This window comes from Protobothrops mucrosquamatus, unplaced genomic scaffold (genome assembly GCF_001527695.2).
Source record: "Protobothrops mucrosquamatus isolate PMUCROS unplaced genomic scaffold, P.Mucros_1.0 scaffold550, whole genome shotgun sequence".
In the NCBI taxonomy this organism is placed as follows: Eukaryota; Metazoa; Chordata; class Lepidosauria; order Squamata; family Viperidae; genus Protobothrops; species Protobothrops mucrosquamatus.
The window spans coordinates 271230-295733 of NW_015386854.1; the positions used below are offsets into that span (position 1 = coordinate 271230).

General features: G+C 33.3%; 3 protein-coding genes and 1 pseudogene across 3 annotated transcripts; all 4 read left to right on the forward strand.

Moving 5' to 3' along the window:
* The first annotated feature begins 4693 nt into the window (after positions 1–4693).
* LOC114922637 (olfactory receptor 8S1-like) lies at positions 4694–5745 on the forward strand. The gene is made up of 2 exons (XM_029284354.1): positions 4694–5598; positions 5709–5745. Exons 1-2 carry the CDS (start codon positions 4694–4696, stop codon positions 5743–5745), a joined length of 942 nt encoding a protein of 313 aa, XP_029140187.1.
* Positions 5746–10785: 5040 nt separating this feature from the next.
* On the forward strand, positions 10786–11725 carry LOC114922638 (annotated as a pseudogene).
* Positions 11726–16316: 4591 nt separating this feature from the next.
* On the forward strand, positions 16317–17234 carry LOC114922628 (olfactory receptor 5V1-like). Its single transcript, XM_029284344.1, has one exon. It carries the CDS (start codon positions 16317–16319, stop codon positions 17232–17234), a length of 918 nt encoding a protein of 305 aa, XP_029140177.1.
* A 5977-nt stretch (positions 17235–23211) lies between these two features.
* Positions 23212–24150, forward strand: LOC107288449 (olfactory receptor 8H3-like). The gene has a single exon (XM_029284355.1). It carries the CDS (start codon positions 23212–23214, stop codon positions 24148–24150), a length of 939 nt encoding a protein of 312 aa, XP_029140188.1.
* The last annotated feature ends 354 nt before the right edge of the window (positions 24151–24504 follow it).

Consider the following 24504-nt stretch of genomic DNA (forward strand, 5'->3'; position numbering starts at 1 on the left):
TTTTAGTCTTATTATTATTTACTTTAAATCCCGAAACTTTCCCATACTGTAGATTTATTTGGCTGTCTTGATACCCACATATTTATTACAGTGTTTTCAAGAGTGAATTGTATTGAGAGGAGTGGAAAGAAAGAAAGAAAGAAAGAAAGAAAGAAAGAAAGAAAGAAAGAAAGAAAGAAAGAAAGAAAGAAAGAAAGAATTGTGCTACATGCTGTCTTTAGTATCTTCTTGAGCCTGCTAATCCCACCATATAGAAGTATGTAGCAAAACCAGCTCAGAACATTATGTAACTAGTTGCAGGTCTCAAATTTCTCCCCAGGAATTCTGGATTCCCATAATATGATTATGTCTCTTGCATGCCAAATATCAGTAAATTACTGTTATCACAACTGTTTTTCATCTCAGCTAGTATTTCCTCAAAAAAATGCCAAAAGGGAAAAAAGAACTTTCAGTATTGTAACCATGCATCTGCAAGATTTAATCTTTCCACCCCCAAGGGAAATAAACATGTTTCAAAGATAAAAAAGCTCTCTGTAAATTTTCCATAGAAGCAGATTTAGCAGTACTTTTCCTAAACCTTAAACACCAAAATACATTTATTTTTCTATACTACTCTTGTTTAATATAGATATTTGTATAACATGAGGGAAAGTGATTTTCCCCCTATCATTCTTAATATACACAGTAAAAGTTCCTCTGACATCTTTAGATAAAAGAGAAGTGATGCCAGCAATTTTCTAACAGATTTCTATATTTTGATTCTCAGGTAATATTTTAGCTGAAAATGGTAGGGAGCATAATTTGAAGACATTGATTGATGAAAATGAAATGGGAAATAGGACATAGGGAGCTTGAGATAATAGTATTCTGAATTAGTATTAAGACATCTTTCAAAAGTTTAAAGTACCATTGCTTGGAACTTTTATGAACTTTAATGCACTATACATTGATAATTTTCTTGCCATGTCTCAGGAAAGTACAAATATAGATAATATTTATTTCTTATAAATTATTCAACATAATGCCTAATATTTGCATGTTTATCTGCTATAATTTCTGATTTTCATCCCAAACCAGTTTAATGGTAGAGTTTGGTTCTGGACAATGTTTATCAGAGATAAATTCTGCAGAATAAAACATTGCTTTTTATTCCAAACCAGTTCAATGGTAGAAGTTTTGTTCGTTCTTATGTATGGCATGTACTTTGTATTATCACTGGGAATCAAGGATACATAGGTAAATTCTGGCTAGAAAATACTCTCCTAAATAAGGAAATTGTAATATTCTAATAGAATAGTATATAAGTATAAATTTAATGAATATTTAAAATACACTTTAAAATTATTTTAAAAATGTGAGTCCTGGGGTATATTCATAAAAGAAAAACTACTATAAACATTGATCTCTGAGACTAAAAACTTAATTAAAAACTAAGCTTTTGTCAGCAGCTGCTGACGTTATCAAAATATAAGCCAGAATCTGGGGACATTTGTCATAGTCTTTGGGAAGCTAAAGATTTGGACAAATTGGTTGGTGTATCATAAGTCTCAGTCACTTCAACAATCAGTTTTCCAATCATTCATAGAAATGACAGATAAATTATGATCACTTTTGTTTTCTCTTTGGTAACCAAGAGTTACACTCATGGTGCCATGGGCCTAAAGTTGGTCACTGGTAAGTGAGGTATATGTAATGGATGCTGTTGTGCACTAAATTTTGAGGACACTATGAAATATACATAGTATTCATTAGAGGATGGAAACTGGAACCATCCTCTATTATATCCAAATTCATTACAGGTACAAAATAAAATCTTATTGCAGTATTTACTAGGATATTTCTCAACTCTCAACCTGGCTTATTTGGATTTCATTTTGCAATAGACTTCCTTGAGCTGACCTACAAATTCACATTTAAAACATTTGGGAGCTGATTGGTCATAAATCTACGTAGAGCTCGGCAAGGTTCAAGTAATGTTAACTACCATGAATCTCAGCATTAACTCTCACTAACTGGGTTCCTTTAAAACTTAAGGCAACAACTGGGGTGTCTAGGACAACTTGCCACAGCTAACATGCCATGGTTAACTTGTCACAGCCAACTCACCATGGGACAACTATCCATGCGACAAAAATTACATTAATAGCAAAGAAATGGTACAATAGAATCAATAAATAAATGTTGCAAAAGGAGGGACAAAATGAAATGTGAATTAAAAAAATTAAAATATTTTTTTAAATTATTTTATATAATTAAATTGAGTTGTTGAATTGTCCACTTGCCAGTTGTCCCATGGCAAGTTGGCCTTGCAAGTTAACTGTAACAAGTTGGTTGAGTGAGTTCTCCCATTCTGGTAACCTGGGTAATTATAAGTATAAATCTTTACCACCAGTGTGAAATCTGAATTCCATAAGCATTTAATCCATAACTCCAATTGACTTTCTTCTCGGGGAAAATTAGAAAAACCTAGTCAGGTAATTGAGCCATGGACTCTTCAAATTGCATAAATTCATGATTCCTTGAGCTGTCTTGACTTCCATGTATTAATGTCAGGTGTTATTTGTGCAGAGAGTGATGAGAGGTGGGATTACAATGTTTTATAGAGTTAATTGGATTAAGATATTTGGCTAATTATTATGAAAGTCTGTTCACTAAGACAGCTCATGAGAGTATAGGGAATATACATTTATATATTTTTAGCAGTCAATAATAAATGCAGCTTTTTTCAGTCTTGGCAAACAAAGAGAATCAGGTAAAATTCTACACTATTTTTATTTGATTTTCTAGAACTAAGAAAGGAATTGGTAAGTTTCTTAAGAAAAGAAACAAGCTTTTAAATGTTTTTTTTAATTCCAACTTCCCATTCTTCTATATTACTTCTAATAAAATTTTGTTGACTAATATTGAATAATTCAATAGTAAAACATATTTTAAATTAATTAATACTAAACATATTTTTTCTGTTAGGTATTCAAGATGGACTGTGATATGTATGTATGCATGCATGTATGTATGCATGTATGTATGTATGTATGTATGATTTGCCATCATTTTGTATAACTTGCCCTTTGGAATTTTTATCCTTCCTTCCTTCCTTCCTTCCTTCCTTCCTTCCTTCCTTCCTTCCTTCCTTCCTTCCTTCCTTCCTTCCTTCCTTCCTTCCTTCCTGATACAGGGGAAATGCTCCCTTTTCAAGCAAGAAACTGACACTCTGAATAATCCATGTCCATTTTTTTGTTGTACTGTTTTTTTATTGTACAGCATTATTTCCTGGATTTGTAAGTTCCAACAATATATGCAGTTCCAGACCCCAAGCTTCCTACAATCTGAAAACATGTCAACTTTCATTTTGAGGGAAAGTTAAAATTAAGAGAAACAAATAAAAAAATAATCCCTTCTAAATCCAGCAACCTTCATTAAATCTTAGATATTGAAAAGCATTTAATCTTCTATGCTATTTTTGCAATATAATAGAACAAATAGTTCTATAGCATTAGTGAAATGCGATATTTTTCCTACAATTCTTAGAATATATAGTAGAAGTTCCACATTTCTCTTCTGACATCTTCAGGAAAAAGAGAGCTGATGACAGCAAATTTTCAACATGTTTCTATATTTTAATTATCAAAGAATATGTTAGCTGAAAATAGGAAGTATATTTTGAGAACATTGGTTGATGAAAATGACATATAAAGTAGGAAATATGGAGCATCAAATAACACTATCTGGGCATCTTCCACAGTTTAAGATGCCACTCCATAGAAACGTAATGAACTTTAATCCATTGCACATTCCTACCTTGTCTGAGGAAAATACAAATATGAATAACATTTAGATTTATAGGTTCTTCAAGATAATGTTTGCATAAGGTTTATCAGCTATAATTTCTGACATTCATCCAAACCAGTTCAATGATAGAATTTAATTCTAGATAATATTTTTCTCCCATAAATTCTGCAGAATAAAATACTGATTTTTATCCTAAGCCTGTTCAATTGTAAAAGTAAATGTCAAATTAAGCGAAGCAGGTGAGTGGAATCCTTTGAAGAGAATTCTATATAGGTATATTGTGCTAGAGACTGAGGAATTTTTATAGCACATTGACAAAAAAAAGCTTATTTTTCTTCATCTTCAGTATTTAACTATTTCACTATTATGTGAATTTTTCTGCAGACTTTTTTTCTTAATAAATACCAGAGAGTTAGATCTGGTCTTCAGATTTTAGTGCAAAAAGGTGCTTCAGAACACTCATATAGTCCTGCTTGTGTATTTCCTGGGATAGTGCAGTTTTGTTTATTTTATTTATTTCTTTTGAATACTTACAGCTGAAGGATCAAGTTAGAAACAGATCATCATGGACAATCCATGTGGTCAGTAAGAATCAACATGACTTGATGGCACATAATCCATCCATCGATCCATCAATGCTGAACTCAAATCCAAAGTCTTGCACAGTTTAAAAGCAGTCCCAAATTGAGAAACAGAAAATTTTCAAATAAATCATACACCCCCCATTTATAGAGCTGAAATTATAAAATAGTTTTTGACATATAAGTGGAAATCACAATTTTGTCTACTTCAATTTTTCCTCTGCTATTCCACCTCTACCTTTAGTTAGGCAATTCATTATATCCTAATTCATTCACATGTTGATTTTTTTCTCCTTTTCTTAGAACTTCTATGTTGTCTGAAAATGGAAATAGAAAATCAAAGTACCAGGATCACTTCCTTTGTCCTTTCTGGATTCTCGAATAATTTACCAGTGAATCTCTTCCTCTTTTTTGTATTCTTCTTTATTTATGTGCTAACGTTACTGGCAAATATAATGATAATGATTGTTACAAGTCATCTCCCAAGCCCCATGTACTTTTTCCTGGCTCATCTGGCTTTTCTTGATATCTGTTTGTCTTCTGTCACTGTGCCTAAGCTTTTAGAAATCTTTAACAAAAGGCAGACAATTTCATATTCTGCCTGTTTTGTCCAAATGTTCTTTATTCTTCTAATGGGGAGCAGTGAAACTTGCATTCTTACAGCAATGGCCTATGACCGATTTGCTGCTATCTGCAAACCACTCCATTATCTACAAATTATGAACAAATCATTTTGTAGATGGCTTGTGGGTGGTGCCTTGGCATTGGCTTTTTCATATGCTTCAATGAATACATTTCCTGCTTTGAAGTTGGATTTCTGTGAAAAATACTTTATTAGACATTTCAGTTGTGAATTTACATCTCTGCTTGCCTTATCTTGTACAGATACAGTCTCCAATTTGACACTGTTACTCATAACTAGTGGTATCATTGCTATATCTTCATTCACTGTGATTCTGTTTTCCTACATTCGTATTATCTCCACGATCTTGAAGTTGAAATCCCTAGAAGCAAAAAGAAAAACTTTCTCTACCTGTAGTGCTCACTTTATTGTTGTGGCTTTGTATTATATCACTGGATGTTTTAGGTATATGAGGCCCAGTTCAGCCTCTTCAATTATTGTGGATGGGCTTTTCTCCATTCAGTATAGTATATTCACACCCATGCTAAACCCCCTTATCTATAGCCTGAAAAACAGGGAAGTGAAGGAAGCCATGAAAAAGCTAATGGGCTAGACATGTTTAATTTCTGGTACTGTGCAGAATGCCTTGATAGAAGGCAAATTAAATATTATGAAGACAATGATCTAAGAAATGAATATGTTGTATTGGAAAGATATTCCAAGGCTTTTGTAAGTTTGTTCCATATAAATTAACAGACATGGTGGATCAAAATAATTGGATTTCATTTGTGTAGCCGTATATTATGATCAATCATCATTCAGATAAAAGCTGATGACAATAGATAATTTAAGAACTATTTGTGACCCTCCACAATAATCATGATGATGATGGTTGTGGTGGTGGTGATAATGATAAGGATGTGACCCCTATTGGAACGAATCTTTCTCCATTTATGTAGAACATTTTGCATGAAGAATTTTGCATGTAACTTCCACAAATCTCTGGTTTATATATAAAAATTTACTCCTCCCAAAACACCAAGAAATATGCCAAAATATTTTGTCTTTATTTGGGCTACAAATCATTGATTTCTTATACTATAAAATGCATGCACACATACACATATGTTTATATATGTGGTCACATTTATGTATTTATCTCCCTCTGTGTGTGTATATACAAACACATTCTCTCTGTTCTGTCTTTCTGTCTTTCTGTGTCTCTGTGTCTCTATCTCCCCTTCCCCTCTCTCTTTGTATTTAATCTCAAACTGATCAGTGATCAATGCAATTTTTTTGGAAATATATTTGGATGCTGTGTAAACTGTATGACTCTCCAACCCCCATAAAACATGGTGATTATGATGGTGATTTCCAGAATTATAATTGCTACTAGAATTAAAATAAATCTCAACAATCCCCATGGGTGTTTTTGCCTTGAGAAATAGATTTGTATGGATTGTTCATATATTTAACTAAATTCACTTCTTGTTTTTTTCCTCTTGTCTCACTGATTTCATAAAACTGAGTCTGAAACAATGGGACTTCCTTTTTAGTTAATCTAGCTGCTACAATTGTCACTATATGCTGTATTCTAGAAGCTCAAGACATCCAAACTTATTGCCAATTAAGTAGCTGAGCATGATGGAATCTCTATCTTTCTATGTATGAAAGTAAGCATTCAGCTGCAAAGCTCCTGTGGAAGCTTCATCTTGGGTATGCTTACCAGTCTTTAACTGCATAGCATATTTACATTAAAAAAGTTATTTGATTAACCTGACTGCATTCTACTGAGCTTAGATGCCTATAAGGAACAATTAGGAGTGAATAGAATCTTTCCACCCTTCTATCTGGGTCTGAGTCTTATTTCTTCTTCCCTAGTTGATTTTACATCACCTGCAATGATTTGGGAAGCTATTGAATGAATGCAACATTTTTATCAGGGACTATGTAATGTGGAATGTGAATTGGGCCAGCACCTTCTTTTCTCCTCCATTCAAATATTTGTGATGTTCTGTGCCATCCCATAAAAGAGGTATCTGCAGATTCTGAGCTTTTAATCTACCTTTCAACCTTTGTGGCCTCCAAGAAATGCACAGTTTGAAAATCTCAGTCAGTAAAAAAAATATATGCAAAATCATGCAGGAAAGCTCAATATATATTCTATTAAGGCTGTTGTGCTTGTTCTTTAACTCTAATGAAAATTGCATTTAAATTTATTCACCATCTCATGCCTTTATGAATTCTGAGTTTCATGAAAATATAGAGGGCCTTTTTAGTGTCTCTATGATATTTTCCCAGAGAAATTCCCTTGATGCCTACATTGGGGTATTTTCAATGTTAAGTAATAATCCATTTATTTTCATTTGAAGAACCATTTTCATATTTTAGAATTCATTGATTTATTGCTATTTTTATTATTATACTTTATTCGATTTTATCATCATGTCAAATTTACCACCTCATTATTGTTCCACATCATTTTTTTTCTGTAAATGATAGCTAAATTAGGGTCATTTTTGTTTTGTCTTTGGCATGTGGGTTTTACACTTAAGGTGGCTTGGGGGAATGTTGGTCACTGATGAATAAGGAGTATGTAGTAGATATTGTGGCCCTCTAAACTTTGAGTATGTTATGAGATATAAACATTATCTAGTAGACGAAGGAAACTGGAACCATCATTTATTACATCCATTTATGTCAAAAGTACAAGAGAACTCATTGAAGTATTTACAGGCATCTATCAATAAACTCTCAGTCTGGTTCATTTGGACATCATTTTGGAACAGATGACTTGCAAATTCACATTTGATATATATGTTGGCTGATTGGTCACAAATCTAAGTAGTGGTTGACAAAGCCCATGTAATTTTTAACCACTAGGAGGATAAGCATTATTTCTCACTAACTGGGTTCCTTTCCAACTCAAAGCCACAACTTGAGTTATATGTATAAATATTTACCCATCAGTGTAAAATCTGTATTCACAAGCATTTAAACCATAACTCCCAGTGTCTTTTTCATTTGGAACCATTAGGAAAATTTGTTCAGGTAGTTAAACTATGGTCTATTCAAATTGCATAATTGTATGGCTTCTATTGCTATATTGACTCTCATGTATCCGTGTCAGATGATATATGTCTTGGAAGTGCAGGGGGATTACAATGTTTTACAGAGTCAATTGGATTGTTTTGTGGTGTATACAAAATTGAATAAAATAAAGTAGCTGAATGACAAGAAAATCTATTTCTGCTATGTGATGCCCTTTAATACCCACTTGATCCTGTCACTTGCACTATATAGCAACACATAGCAAAACTGTCTCAAAGCACAGGAGTTGGAGGTCTCAAATTCTTCCCCTGGATTTCTGGGCTCCCATAATACAATCCTATCTCTTTCATTCCAATTAGCAGCATGGTCATTACTATCATCACTACTTATTTTCATCTCATCTAGAATCCTCCAAAAACATTTTCAAAAGAAAAAAACCTTTTTGTTGTGTCACTATGCAGCTAGAAGATTCAGTTCTTCTTCCACCCCCAAGATGGAAGATTGCAAAGCTAGACCTTCTAATGGAGCTTCAACCAATAAAGAAATCTTCATTTTGACCATGCTCTTTTCTTATGGGGAACTCCAGAGGTTCATGAGAGCTATTAGGAAATCTGTGAGACTGAAAACTTCATAACAGCTTTTTTTGGGGGGAGGGGTGGGGAGACATAACACAGAAAGGAACAAAACTCCAAGCTGATTTTTTCAGGTACAATATTTCTAATTACTATGGAGGTCTGTATGCTTGCCCCAAGAGAAACAATTGACTATGGCTAATACCAAATTCATGTGAATGTGGCAAATGAACATTTATAAGTTTTTAGCAGCCAATAACAAATATAGCATTTCTCAGCCTAAAGAAATCAACAAAGAGCATCAGGTAAATTTCATTCTAGAAGCAAGAAGTGAATTAGTAAGGTTTTTAAGAAAAGCAAACTTCTTAAATTGTTTTTAACCACCTCCCAATTCTTCATTATTACTCCTAATAAAACATTGTGGGCTAATTATGAATAATTCAGTAGTAAAATATGTTTTAAATTAAATAATGTAATACTATATTTTGTATTCTTGGAGAGTAGCACTATAAATATCCTTAAAAATCTATGTCCTTAAATTTTAAGCTAAACTAAATTTCCTTCCTTCCTTCCTTCCTTCCTTCCTTCCTTCCTTCCTTCCTTCCTTCCTTCCTTCCTTCCTTCCTTCCTTCCTTCCTTCCTTCCCTGATGGGGGGGAATTGCTGCTTTTTCAGACAAGAATTTGACACTCTGAAGGATTCATGTCCCTCTGTTAATTCTATTTTATGTCATTTCTATTTTTCTTTTTTCTTGGTATAGCATTATTGGATCACCATGTTCCAGTAACATAGGCATCTACTAATATCAAACTTTCTATAATCTGAAACAAATGTCAGTTTTCCTTTTGAAGGGAAGGAAGTTGAAATTAAATGAGAGATGAAGCCCAAACAAATATAACAAAATGCAAAATTTCCTCTACAAAATTTCCATAGAAGTAAATCCAGCAGCCTTCTTGTAAAAGCATTTAATTTTCTATATCATTCTCATGCAAAATAAATATTTCTATAACATTAGGGAAATGTGACATTTTTCCTACAATTTTTTAAGCTCTACTATAGAAAATTCCACGTTTCTCCTTTCAAACTTTTAGTTAAAACAGAGGTGACACCAGCAATTTAAAGCAGATTTCCATATTTTAATTTTCAGAGAATATGTTAGCTGAAAATGGTAAGAACTATATTTTGAGGAGATTTGATTGATGCAACTGTGATAGAAATATGGAGCTTGAAATAATGGAATTCTGACTCAGTGTAGTATATCTTCAAATAAATAAATAAATAAATATTTTTTCTTTCATTATTATTTTGTTATATTAAAAAAGTTGTTTTACTGCTACTTTATGTTGTCTCTTTGCCGAGGTTGTACAAAACTGCTTAGAATCACCAACTGATTAGAATCACCAATTCTAATCTGGTTCATCAAAACTTCAGTATAAGTTTTATTCAGAAAGTCTGTTAATCAGATTAATTGAAATAGCTCAATAAAAGAAGAGGATTCTGTGTAGGTGCAGTATGTGTTAGAGGCTGTGCAAGCTGGGGGAAATTTTATAGTACATTGGCCAAGAAAAGTTTATTTTTCTTTATCTAAAGTATTTCATTGTTATGTGAATCTCTGCACACTTTTCTTTTCTTAATATGTACCCAAAGGGGGGGAAGAAGCCTTCAGATTCTAGTGCAAAAAGCTGCTTCAGAACAAACACAGATAACCTCTGCTTGGGTTTTAAATAGCTATTTGTTTCCTGGGATAGTGAAATTGTTTCCTGATTTTATTTATTTGTATTGAATATTTACAGCTGAAGGATCAAGTTGGAGACAGATCATTTTGGACAGAATATGGTTGTTAATTTCATCATGGAGAAAATGTGGTCAAATCACAATGAAGAATCTGTGATAAGATAAGAGTCAACATGATGATCAGCCCATCAGTCCATCTATATTGAGCTCAGATCTAAAGCCCTGGACATTTTGAAAGCAATTTCAGACCCTCCTTCCTCCATTTACTGTTTTGGAAGTATAGAACAATGGTTGCCTTATAAGTGAGAATGACAGTTTTCTCAATTCCATTTTTTTCTCTGCTAATCAATCCCCGCCCTTAGTTGTGTACCATATTCCCTAAACTGTGCCATTGACAGTTCATTTTCTCTTTCTGGAAGTTTCTACAACATATGAAAATGGAAACAGAAAATCGAACTACAACAAAAACCTTCTTTGTCCTTTCAGGATTCTTCAATAATTTGCCAGTGAATCTCTTCCTCTTCTTTATATTTCTCTTCATTTATGCCTTAACTTTTCTGGAAAATATAGTGATTATGGTTGTTACAAGATATCTCTCAAGTCCCATGTACTTTTTTTTTAGCTCATCTGGCTTTTCTTGATATTTGTTTTTCTTCTGTCACCATGCCTAAGCTGTTAGAAATTTGTATTGAAAAGAAGACTATTTCATATGTTGCTTGCTTTGCCCAAATGTTCTTTATTCTTTTAACAGCAACTAATGAAACATGCATTCTTGCAGCAATGGCTTATGACCGATATGCTGCCATTTGCAAACCTCTCCATTATGTACAAATCATGAACAAAGCATGTTGTAGATGGTTGGTGGGTAGTGCCTGGGCAGTTGGTTTCTTCTTTGCCATGACAAATATATTACCTGCTTTGAAGCTGGGTTTCTGCAGATCAAATCTTATCAGGCATTTCAGTTGTGAATTTCCATCTCTACTTGCCTTATCTTGTACACACACATTCTCCATCTTGACACTGTTCCTCATCACTGGTAGTGCAGTTGTCATATCTTCATTCACTGTAATTCTGTTTTCCTACATTCATATCATCTCCACTATCCTGAAGTTGAACTCTGCAGAAGCAAAAAGGAAAACTTTCTCTACTTGTGCTGCTCACCTTATTGTTGTGACTTTGTATTATTGCACTGGATGCTTTAGCTTTTTGAGGCCCAGTTCAGCCTCTTCAATTATTATGGATGAACTCTTCTCCATTCAGTATAGTATTTCCACATCCATGCTGAACCCCCTTATCTATAGCCTAAAAAACAAGGAAGTGATGGAAGCCATCAAAAAGCTAATGGGCTACAAACCCTTGATTTTTTGTACTGTCTAGTATGGCTTGGTGTAAAGCAGATTGAATACTATGCAGACAGTGAGCTGAGGAATGAACTGGTTGTTTTGGAAAGGTATTACAAAGTTTGTTGTTGGTTATATATATATTAACAAATAAAATAAGTGGATTAGTTTAGTAGACTTCTTTTTGTGATCAATCATCATTTGGATAATGTCGTTTGAAGCCTGATATTTTTGGAAGTATTGTCCAAAGAGATTCTACTGATGAGTCTCATTCAAGATTCTCAGAATTTGTGATTGTATGACAACCTAAAATAATAAGTGAATGTGTGTTACCATCATTTATGATATTGGTCATATTGATATTGATTTATGATATTGATTATGACAATGATGAGAATTGCTAATGGAATGAAATTTTCTCCATTTGCGTAAGTATTTTCGCATGAAGAATTTAGATAGATAGATAGATAGATAGATAGATAGATAGATAGATAGATAGATAGATAGATAGATAGATAGATAGAGATGCTGTATATAATTCTTCATGCAAAAATATATGTGCACATGCACATACACATACATAAAATGATGAAAAGTGAATATTTATTTTGATGAAACATTTATTTATCTAAACATTTGTTTTCTTTGTCATGATCTATCATGGAGTTGATCGATCTCACATTAAAATAAGGTAACATTGTTTCCCCTGTAAAGCAGGGGTTCTTAACCTTTTTGTGCTTGAGCCCCTTTGAGAGCCTGATGAAATCTAAGGATCCCTGTTTGTGTCAAATTGTAATTCTTTTTCTTTGTTGTTTCATCAGTTTGATCATACTCTTCTAATTTGTATGCTGTCTGATTTATTTGTTCCTTTGATGTTATTTCCTGGGTATTTTTAATTGTAAATTTAGATTGGAAATATGCTTATTTAAATCATCAAAGTTGTTTCGGATTTCCTTGTGGTTTGAGTCTATTGTCATTTGTATTTGTCCTAACATTCCATATATTTATTCTTGGAAAGTATTTATCTTGCCTTGAAGTATTGCTTCTGGAGACCCTTGATTTTCCAGGCTACGTCCTTCAGGAGAAAATATTGGATATGACATCCTGTCATTTTTTGATACATATGTGATATCCATGTTGTCTCCCCCCTTCAAATAATCAAATATAGAAGGAAGGCAACACTAGCATACAAAATCAATTGCAATAATTGTAACCAGTTCTATGTTACAAACAGGATGGCAATTGAAAAAGGGTTCATGAACATCAACTAGATGTTAAATGGCATGAACAAAAATCCCTGATCTCAAACCAAAACATTGTCAATGAACAACACCTGTTCGACTGGGAAAGAACAAAAAATATTGGGCATGCCAACAGCCACCACACATGTGAATTTATTGAGGCTTAGTATTCTACCAAAGGAGCAATTAACAAGCATATTGATCTAGATCCAGTATATGAATACATTAGAAACCAGACCATTCTAATGACCAATCAACAAGAGAACAAAATAATAATAATAATAATAATAATAATAATAATAATAATAATAATAATAATAATAATAATAATAATAATAATAATAATATATTGTCACTTTGAATGTACACCAATCGGCATACATCAAAATGAAATTTTGTTTCATACAGCTCTCAAAGGGTCACCACCTCCAGTATACACTCCTTGTTTGTGGCCTGCTCAAGTTTCAGAACATCCATTTTAGTCTCTAGGAAGCAAACAATGGCAAACAGGACAGATGGAAATGGAGCTCCATGTGGATTACCCCTCAAATTAGCTTGCATTCCTGCACGACAACCTCGCCTCCTTTTCTTTTTCTGATCCTGACTCTTCCACCTTTTCCTTGAAGAGGCCTCGCTCCTTTTTGCCCCTGGAACACGCTGCCACCACCTCCAAATCCTCCAAAAGCCTCTCTCCCTTCCTCTGGGCCTCTCCTCCTCTGCCTCCTTTGTAAACAGCCCTGATTTGCAATAGAATCCGTCGCTGGGCCAGCAGTCAGATCTTGCTTGAACAATTTCAAACAGCACAAACAACTGATCAGAATTTAAATATAGCTCCCAATGAATAACTGACTATACTGGCACACAAGTCATATATAAGCTAAAGAGGAATAGGATAAGAAAATCCTGCTGATGATGTTACCAGGTCGGGTAATGAAACATTCAGAAACTAAACTGAAACAAGCTTGGCGAGCAAATCACTGTCAAAATCTAAAACCCAGGCTACAAGTATTTTCTATTATTTCAAATGTTTCTTGAAATTTCTGTTAACTCAGCCCTTTAATATTTGGCCTATTTGGTCCAGAAATAACAATCACTTTTGAAATTCCACAGTGTAGAACAAATAGATTTTTGTGAAATAAAGACTGACTTCTAAGTCAATAATTTATATCTATATGAAGGTGAAGGTCGGGATACAGTACAACTTCCTAATCATATGAACTCTGCAAAAGATTGACTATAGACTTAATGATGCCATTCAGATCTCATCTATCTGTAATCAATAAAATGTTGAATTCTTATTTCAAATAATTACAATCAATCAAATTGCACTCAAGGGAGCAAATTGATTTCATCTTAACCCATTCCTATGGTACTTGATAAAAATGAGGGGACACCCCCACCAATACTTTGGCTTGAACTTCCAAGTAAACCAACTGAGAAAACATTATAAATGAACAATAAAATAAAGAAGGAATTGGCAAGGAAGGCTTATCACTAGTGCTTAACCAGTCATTCCCACAATAGTGTAAATATTTTAACTTCCATTGGGAAATCAGAAAGCTCAAAACTATAAGCAAATTCTTAGCTTTTATCCTCCCTGTTTAGATATTTGAAAGCATGAGAATAAAAGAAAATAAATTTAAATGTGATTTTTAAAATGCATTTTGTATCTCCTCAATAGATTTTGCCCCAAAGGAAGCAATTAGATATCACAGATACCAAACATACAGTGAATGAGCATATAAGACTTGTGTCTTCAAGTTCTCAGGAACAAAAATCAATACAGCCACTTAACAAATATGAATCTATACCAAACAGCAGATAGATTTCAGTCTAAATTCTTTTTAAAATTTGTAGCAGCAAAGGCGTAAGTTAATGAAGAAAATGAGTCACATTATTTTTACTTATTCCCCTTTCTCCTCTTCCCATACTGCAAGACATACACATGGAAAATTAGAAATGTAAACATTATTCTTAGTGAATACAGGAGTGAAGTATTCTAATCAAATAGTCTAAACTTGAGCGCTCAAAATGTATTTGGGAAATTGATTTTCCATCTTTGATGTTTGGTGATTTTTTTTAAAAAAAATATTGGATTAAAAGACGTATTTTATTAAAGTAGGGCAAAGGATTGATTCATTTTTCAAGCAGGAATTTTCTGTCCCTGGAACAGAAGAACATTGTCTGATTGCATTATTCCCAGCATCACCCTGTTTCAGAAATTTTCTGATATCCTGAGATCAAACCTGCTTTGATTTTAAAAAACATCACATTTTCCACTGGGGTGTGAAACTATTGAAATTGAAAACAAGAGGAAAAGAAAATCCTTGGCAAATCTTTCATTCAAGTAAGTGCAGTAGTTATTTCCCATTATCTTCAAGTGATTGAAGGTTCTATGCAACTTTTTTGAAAGTTAAATATTCCTACATCACTGAGGAAAAGGAACAGTTTACTTAATACATATGAATATCAAAAGCTTTCTGTTCAATCTCTTCTAAATTAAACTTTCAAATATTAGAGCATTGGATATCAGAATTGAAATTCTTCAAATATGCTACCAAGTCCTACTTTCCTCAATTTAATGTTCACTAGATATGTTGTGTTGTAACTTCTCAGGCAGCATAGTGGAATTGATGGGAGCTATGTCTGGAGAATACTGATGGGGAAAATGTTAAAAGAAATGCAGAGACAGACATACTAATTTTCTTCACTCAACCTCTTTTTTCTTGTAAAATCTACCATTCCTTCCACCACCCAGATTTATATTTTCCCTATAGGAAATCCTAGGTTTTATCTGGAGAAGGAAGAAAGGGAGGGAGGGAAGGTTGAATTGCTCTGTTTCTTACTTTTAATGAACAAAAGGGAGGGGTCTTCAATATCCTCTGACCACATATGACCTTCAAATCACCCAGTTTGCAGTCCTCAGAATCTTCCCAGAAATTTGTAAAAGAGATTTGGCAAAATTATTGAATTCTACATTGTAATTTTCACTGATTTGCAGTAGAGAATGAAAAGGAAATTTGTCTAACTGCATTAAGGACATAAGGTGCACAGTGCCACTGCACAATGATTTAAAATACATTTTTATATCAACTCTAAAGTCCTGGAGAGATTTATATGCACATTTTAAAAGTTCTAGAAATTCAACAAAAAAGCTTATTTCAAAAGATTATAAATTGTTTGCATGTTGAGTTGCATGTTGGAAAATGAAGAATGTATTTGTTTTAATATACATAATGTAATAAAGAATATTCTCCATTCCTGGTTCATTTTCCTTGCCACTTCATTCATACTTCTAGCAATACATGGCATTCCATCCTAAATTGTATCAATGAATGTTGGTGTTCTCTTCTTTACTTGAGGTTTTTACATCGTCTGAAAATAAAAATGGAAAATCAGAACACCACCGTAACAGCATTTGCCCTTCTGGGATTTTCATACAGCATGACAATCAATACTTTTCTCTTCATGGTATTTTTCCTTATGTATGCCCTAACCTTACTGGGAAATATCATAATTCTGGTAGTTACCAGTCATCTCTCAAGCCCCATGTATTTTTTTCTAACACATCTTGCTTTTATTGATATTTGCTTTTCTTCCATCACTACCCCAAAACTGCTGGTGATTTTCTGGGCAAGACAGACTATTTCTTACTCTGGATGCTTTATTCAGATGTTTTTTGTCTTTGTCACAGGAAGTACTGAAGATTACATCCTTGCAGCAATGGCCTATGACCGATATGCTGCTATTTGCAGGCCCCTCCATTATGTTCAAATTGTGAACAAAGCATGTTGTAGGTGGCTGGTGGGTGGAGCATGGGCAGTTGGTTTCTTATGTGCCATGATAAATATATTACCTGCTTTGAAACTAGATTTCTGTGGACCAAATTTTATCACAGATTTCAGCTGTGAATTTCCATCTGTACTTGCATTATCCTGCACAGAAACATCCTCCAATTGGATGGCATTTCTGATCTCTGGTGGTGCTGTTTCTGGTTGTTCATTGATCATCATTCTTGTCTCCTACATTCATATCATTTCAACTATCCTGAAGTTGAACTCTGCAGAAGCAAAAAGGAAAACTTTTTCTACCTGCAGTTCTCACATTATTGTTGTGGTTTTGTATTATGGCACTGCCTGCTTTAGAAATATGAGACCTAGCTCAGCTTCCTCAATTATTGTTGACGAACTCTTCTCTATTCAATACAAGATTTCAACACCCATGCTCAACCCTCTTATCTACAGCCTGAAAAACAGAGAAGTGAAGGAAGCCATCCAAAAATTAATGGGCTACAAATCCTTGTAAAATGCATCCGCACACATGAACACATATATAAGTGTACGCATATGCATGTGTTTATCTCCTTCTGTCTCTATGTACACAAACACACAAACAATGTACCTCACTGTCTCTTTCTATCTTTCTGGGTTTGTCTATATCAGGGTTCTTCAAACTTGTGGAGTTCAACTCCGAGAATTCCTCAGCCAGCATGCCTGGCTGAGGAATTCTGGGAGTTGAACTCCACAAGTCATAAAAGGGCCAAGTTTGAAGAACCCTGGTCTATATAATCTCAAACTGATCAGTTATCAATGTGTTGTTTTGGAAAGGTATTTGAATGCCATGTAAACTTGTGTGACTCTTCCCATATGAATCATTGCATTGATGATGATGGTGGTGATGATGCTGTTCAAAATAATAATGGTCAGTAGAATGAAATGGAATTTTTTGAATTGAAGAATGTTGGAACTGAAGAGGTTTCTTGGATAAGAAGTGAAATGTTTTCAAATAAAAACATCAAAGAAGTCCTTTTGAAAAAAACATTTTGGGGACAACATGACCTGGATGATTGAGAATCTTCACAGGAAAATGATTTTAGTGGAGTTTTCATATATTTAACCAAACTCACTTTTTTCTTATTCTGATTTCATAAAGCTGAGTCTGAAACAATGGGGCTTGTTTTAGTGTACTTGCTGACATTTGTTATAATGTATTGTATTCTAAAAGCTCAAGACATGAATTCCCATTGCTGATTAACTCCTTGGATATATATCCACTCTGCAAATGAAAGCAAGCATTTAGCTGTATTACTGCCATGGGAAGTTTCATCTTGGTTACGTCTAATATCATTTTGTAGCACAATATTTGCAAGGTTGCCTTGATGAAGTTGATTGATTAACCTGATCACATTCCACTGAGTTCAAAGGTCTCCACGGAACAGTCAGGAATTATAAAAGCTTTTATGCTCTGGTCTGGGTCTGGGAATTATCTTGTCTGATATAGTTGATAGTACATCAGCATTGGTTTGGAGAACCATTGAATGAGTGCAAAGTTTTTATCAGCAGCTGTCTAATGTGGAGTATGAGTTGGGCCAGGACATTCTTTTCACCTCCATTCAGATGTTTGTGATCTTCTGTGCTTTCTCCCTGAGAGAGATCTCTGCAAATTCTGAGTTTTCTATCTGCCTAACTTTCAAAATTTCTGGCCTCCAAGAAATGTAGTTTGAGAACTCCTGAGAGCAAAGAAATATGCAAAGTTATGCAAGGAGGCTACACATACTTTCTTTTAAAATTGTTGTGATTGCTGTTTAATTGTAATAAAGAGTGCATTTAAATTTATTCATCATCTCATCTCTTCACTAATTCTGAGTTTCATGCAAAATGTAGACAGCCTTTTTAGTAGTGATGTTATGTGTCTAGGAATATTTTCTCAGGGAAACTTCTTTATTATCTACATTGGGATCTTTTAAATATCAAATAAAAATCATTTAATTTGCATTTGCAAAACAATTTACATATTTTAGAATTTATATGATTTGTTTTATTTTACTTGATTTTATCATCATGGCAAATTTATTACCTCATTACTGTGACACTTGTTTTATTATTTTCTGTTTTCTTATTCTTTCTTATATCTGATGTTCATTCATGAATCTGGTAAATTTATCGACTTCTATAGTGATATTTTTATTTTCCATATATTGCCTTAAAAACTTTTGTTTATATTTCTTTATACTGCCTTCCATATCTATCTATCTATCTATCTATCTATCTATCTATCTATCTATCTATCTATCTATCTATCTATCTATCTATCTATCTATCTATCTATCTATCTATCTATCTATCTAATCTAAATTATTGTACCGAATGGTGCAAATGCACAGTAAATCAGTCAAGCAGTCAAGCAATTAGTCACTCTTTTAACAACTGAAGATCCAATTAAGGTATTGCAATTTTCAGTAGATGATCTCTGGCTTCTACTTGCAATAAGGGAAAGTATAATTGACTATCTTTGCTTATTGTTGTGAATATAGCCTGCAAGCCAAACTGCAGAATAAAACATCCTGATGAATGAGAGACAGTATTGCAAATTTCTTCTAGTAACCTTCAAATTGGCTGACTCAAAGACAACTCTCTGTCAACTCAACTTCCTACTTACTTTTCCAATCATTTCACTGAAATGATAGATAAATTAGGTTCATTTATATTTCCTCTTTGCAAATATGGAAACATTTATCAATAAACTCTCAACATGTTTCATTTGGACTTTATTTTGGAATGGATTTTCTTGAGTTGCAAATTCAGTTTGTATACATTTGGAAGCTAAATCTAAATAGTGCTTAACAAGGTCCAGGTATCTTTAACTACTGTGAGGCTCAGGATTCCTTTCCAACTCAAGACCACCACTTGGGGAATTATATGTATATGACCAATAGGAAGTCTGAATTGCATAACATTGAAACCATAACTCCAATTGTTCTTTTCCTTTGGGACCATTAGGAAAACTTCATCAGATAGTTGGGCCATGGACTGTTCCAATTGCACAATTTCATGATTTCTTGGGCTGTCTTCACTCCCACATTTTCATGTCAGGTGCTATATGTCTCTAGGAAGTGGCAGGCATGGATAAATGGGATTATAGTGTTTTACAGAGGCAAATGCATTGAGATGGTCAGCTATAGAAACTGAATAAATAAAATAACAGATAAATAAGAGAAATGAAAATATATTTCTGCTACGTGCTGCCCTTTAGTGTGCATTTACTCGATCCTTCCATTTACACTATATAGCAGCATATAGCAAAACTGACTCAGACTGTAGAATAGATACTTAGAGAATTCAAATTTCTCCCAAGGAATTCTGGGAGAATTCATTCATATAATGATCCTATCTCTTGCGCTCCAAAAGATTGTCATTAGTGCTATTACAATCTATTTTCATCTCAGCTAGTATCCTGAAAAGAAATGCCAAAAGAAAAAGAAACAACTTTCAGTACTGTAATCATGCAGGTAGAAGTTCAGTCCTTCCAGCTTCAAGGAAAATGTCATGATTAGGAAAAGACTTTGAAATTTGAATACTCAAATATTAAAGCTGTTTCATTGTGTACTCTATCTTGTTTTCCCAAAGAAAAATCAAGTATCAAATACAATAAACAAGAGGAGATTGCAAAATTAGACTTCCTAATGGAGCCTTGAACAGTAATGGCATCTTTACTTCCACGGTGTAAATATACTCCCTTGTTATGGGGAATTCCAGAGATTCAGCAAAGTTATTAGGATATTTGGGAGAATGAAAACTTCACAAACACTGTATTTGTATTAGGCATAACACAAAAAATAAATAAAACATTAAGGTGATTCCTCCAGCTACAATATCCCTAATTATTATGAAGGTCTGTATGTTTTCCCCAAGGGAAACAATTCACTAAGGAAGCTCATATGAATGTAATAAAATGAACATTTATAAGTTTTTAGCAGCATAACATATGCAGCATTTTTCAGGCTAAAGAAATCAGCAAAGAGAATCAGGTAAACCTCATTCTGCACTGCTTTTTTCTTGATTTTCTAGAAGAAAAAAAAGGAATTCTTAAGAACAGAAGCAAAAAAATTTAAATGTTTTTTTAACCATCTCCCAATTCTTCAATATTACTCCTAGTAAAACACTGTGGGCTAATTATGAATGTTTTGGTAGTAACATATTTTAAATAAAGTAATATCCATATTTTGTACTTGGGGAGATTAGAACTACAAGAATAGTAGAAAATGTATGTATTTAAATTGAATGCATTTAATTTTCTATATAATTTTCCTAAAATATAAACATTACAACATTAGGGGAAATGTGATATTTTTTTACAGTTCTTAGAATACACAATAGAAAGTTCCAAGTTAGCTGAAATAGAAGCAGACAATATATTAGCAGAAAATGGTAAGAAGTATACCTTGAGGACTTTGGTTGATGAAAATAATATAGGAAATATAGCAGTATTCTGACTTATCACAGGATATCTTCCAATTTTTAAAGTACATTCCTCACAACTTTAATGAACTTTTATTTATTACATATTGAAAACCTTCCTATCCTGACTCAGAAAAGTACAAACATTGATAACATTTATTTTGTTATTAATTTTTCAGGGCAGTGGATACTGTTTACATAAATATATAACGTCTTATTTTCATCCCAAACTAATTGATTGGTACCAATCATGCAGATAAATGGTTCTGCATGACATTTATCTGCCAGAAGGTATTCAGAATAAAATACTGATTTTTATCCTAAACGTGTTCAGTGGCAGAATTCTACCACTTTGTATTTATAAGTTTGTTTCTCTTCTTAAAAATAATCACCTTTGGTATTGTTTTGTAGTTATTGATTTAATGGAGGACAATGAAAAATCATATAAAACTATGTGCAAATCATTCAAAACTTTCTTCTTTTCAAGTCAGTGGCTTATGTAAAACTTTCAATTATACATTGTTCTTCCCTTGTTTGTTTGGAAGAATGAGCATTAATTCACAAATTCCATATTATCATTTACAGACAAATATAGTTTTAGTGGTTTATTTTGTTTTTTTCATTAACAATTACATTTTTCTCATATTCATTGTACTCTACCACTACACATTGCAGCAAAGCAAATGGGTTTATTATGACATATAAAAGAAATAATGGCACTTAGGATGCTGCAAATAAGTTATTAGGATTTCATGCTTCATGTTGTAACATGTCTTCTAAATCTTAGGTAGAAAATAGTGTTTGAACTACAAACATACTGTATTAAGTTTCATGGACCTGAAGACAAGCAATCAAGAGTTCCTATGTGATTTTAAATCTTCCTGCCCTTTAGTTCTGAGGATCTCAAAAGTATATGGCTCCATTTGGCAAATATACTGAATTAGTACAGATTTCATTTGTTTGTTTCTTTTTTCCTCACTGATTTTAATTGGGAAATGAAAGTTATATTCCCTCTGATCAGCTTCACATGTATATAACTGTTAAAAGTAACTTATTCCTGCCCCTGTAAAATGGAGAAAATAGTCCCAGGTTCCATACTGCTTTTCCAGTTATATTATCATGTGATAACCATTTCCTTGGGACTGTTGACTATCAAAAATAGGTATGTCATAGAATGGTGTGCTCCATCAAAATAATTGTTGATTTAAACTGTATCTTGAGATGGTGATTTCTTTTCTTTCATTGTAATTTTATTTATTGTAGTAAAAGTCATTTTGCCATCAATTTTTCACCGCTAAGATTGTATAAAACAGTTTCAGGTGATTAGAATAACTAATTATAATTTGGTTCATAGAGAGAATTTCAGGTTAAGTATGACTAAGAAACTGTGAATGTCTAATTAGTTGAAGTAGCTTAGTGAAAGCCTTTGAAGAGGATTCTGTGTATGTGCAGTTTGTATTAGAGGCTGTGTTATACCAGGGAAAAAATGTACAATGCATCAGCAAAGAAAAGTTTATTTTTCTTTATCTAAAGTATTTCATTGTGGTGCAGAGTTTACCAGGGAAAGAGATAAGTGCTTTATATTATAGAACAAAAATGTGCTGGAACAAAACATAATCAGACAGTCCTGCCTAATCTTTTAAACCTATAAATGTCTCCTGGAGAAACACAATTGTTTTCTGATTTTTTTTTTAATTTGTACTAAATGCTTACAACTAAACGATCCACAGAAGGAGTAATCGAACTAAGATTCACTAAGAGTGAACCTGACTTGCTGGCATCCATCAATCCATCAATTCTGAGCTCAGACCTGAAGTCCTACATATTTTAAAAACAATGCCAAACCTGGGAAAAGAATATTTTCAAAGAAAAAAATTCACTCCTCAATTTATTGATATGAAAGTGTAGAAGATTGTTGCCATGTAAGTGGAAACCATGATTTTCTCTATACCATATTTTTTTTTGTTCCATGGTATTCTACCCTGAATGATGCACTTGACAGTTCATTTTCTCTCCTTTTCTTGAAGTTTCTACATTGACTGAAAATGGAAACAGAAAATCGAAGTACTGCAATCACTTCCTTTGTCCTTTGGGGATTTTCAAATAATTTGCCAGTGAATCTCTTCCTCTTCTTTGTATTCCTCTTTATTTATGTCCTAACTTTACTGGGAAATATAGTTATTATGGTTGTTACAAGTCATCTCCCAAACCCCATGTACTTTTTCTTGGCTCATCTGGCTTTTCTTGATATCTGTTTGTCTTCTGTCACTGTGCCTAAGCTCTTAGAAATTTTGACTGAAAAGCAGACAATTTCATATTCTGCATGTTTTGTCCAAATGTTTTTTATTCTTCTAACAGGGAGCAATGAAGGTTGCATCCTTGCAGCAATGGCCTATGACAGATATGCTGCCATTTGCAAACCCCTCCATTATGTACAAATTATGAAGAAAGCATGTTGTAGATGGCTGGTAGGCGGTGCCTGGACAATAACTTTTTCATATTCCTTAATAAATACATTTTCTGCTTTGAAACTCAGTTTCTGCAGAGAAAATTTTATCAGGCATTTCAGTTGTGAACTGCCATCTCTATTTGCATTATCTTGCACAGAAACACTTTCCAATTGGATACTCTTTTTCATAACTGGTAGTGTCATTGTCATATGTTCATTCACTTTAATTTTATTTTCCTACGTTCATATCATCTCCACTATTCTGAAGTTGAACTCCACAGAAGCAAAAAGGAAAACTTTCTCTACCTGTACCAGTCACCTTATTGTTGTGGTTTTATATTATAGCACTGGATGTTTTAGGTATATGAGACCCAGCTCAGCCTCCTCAATTATTGTGGATGAACTCATCAGTATACAATATAGCATTTCCACACCCATGCTGAACCCCCTTATCTACAGCCTGAAAAACAGGGAAGTGAAGGAAGCCATCAAAAAGCTAATGGGCTACAAACCCTTGATTTCTCATACTCTGTAAAGTGGTTTGATATAAAACAAATTGATTAGTATGCAGATGGTGAACTGAAAAAATTAACATAATATTTTGGAAAGTTATTCCTTAATTTGTTTCATATAGATGTGACAGAATAAAATAAGTGGATTTCCTTTGTGTAGTCATAGTTTAGTAGACTTCTTTTCATGATCAATTGTCATTCAGATAATCTGTTGACAATTTTTTAGAACTATTGTCCAGACATCTTCTATTGATGAATCTAATTCAGATGGCTATTGTTTTGTATAGGAAGGAGTCTCAGGTTTCTGCTTGTATGATATTCTAAAATAATATGTGAATTATGATATTGATGTTGATGATTATGACAACATTGATGAG

What these genes read in the sequence shown, in the direction of transcription:
- LOC114922628 (XM_029284344.1), top strand. Translation starts at nt 16,317, where the DNA reads ATGGAAAATCAGAACACCACCGTAACAGCATTTGCCCTTCTGGGATTT.
- LOC107288449 (XM_029284355.1), top strand. Translation starts at nt 23,212, where the DNA reads ATGGAAACAGAAAATCGAAGTACTGCAATCACTTCCTTTGTCCTTTGG.
- LOC114922637 (XM_029284354.1), top strand. Translation starts at nt 4,694, where the DNA reads ATGGAAATAGAAAATCAAAGTACCAGGATCACTTCCTTTGTCCTTTCT. An exon ending in GAAGCCATGAAAAAGCTAAT is followed by an intron (nt 5,599 to 5,708) that starts GGGCTAGACATG and finishes ATTGGAAAGATA; the next exon opens with TTCCAAGGCTTTTGTAAGTT.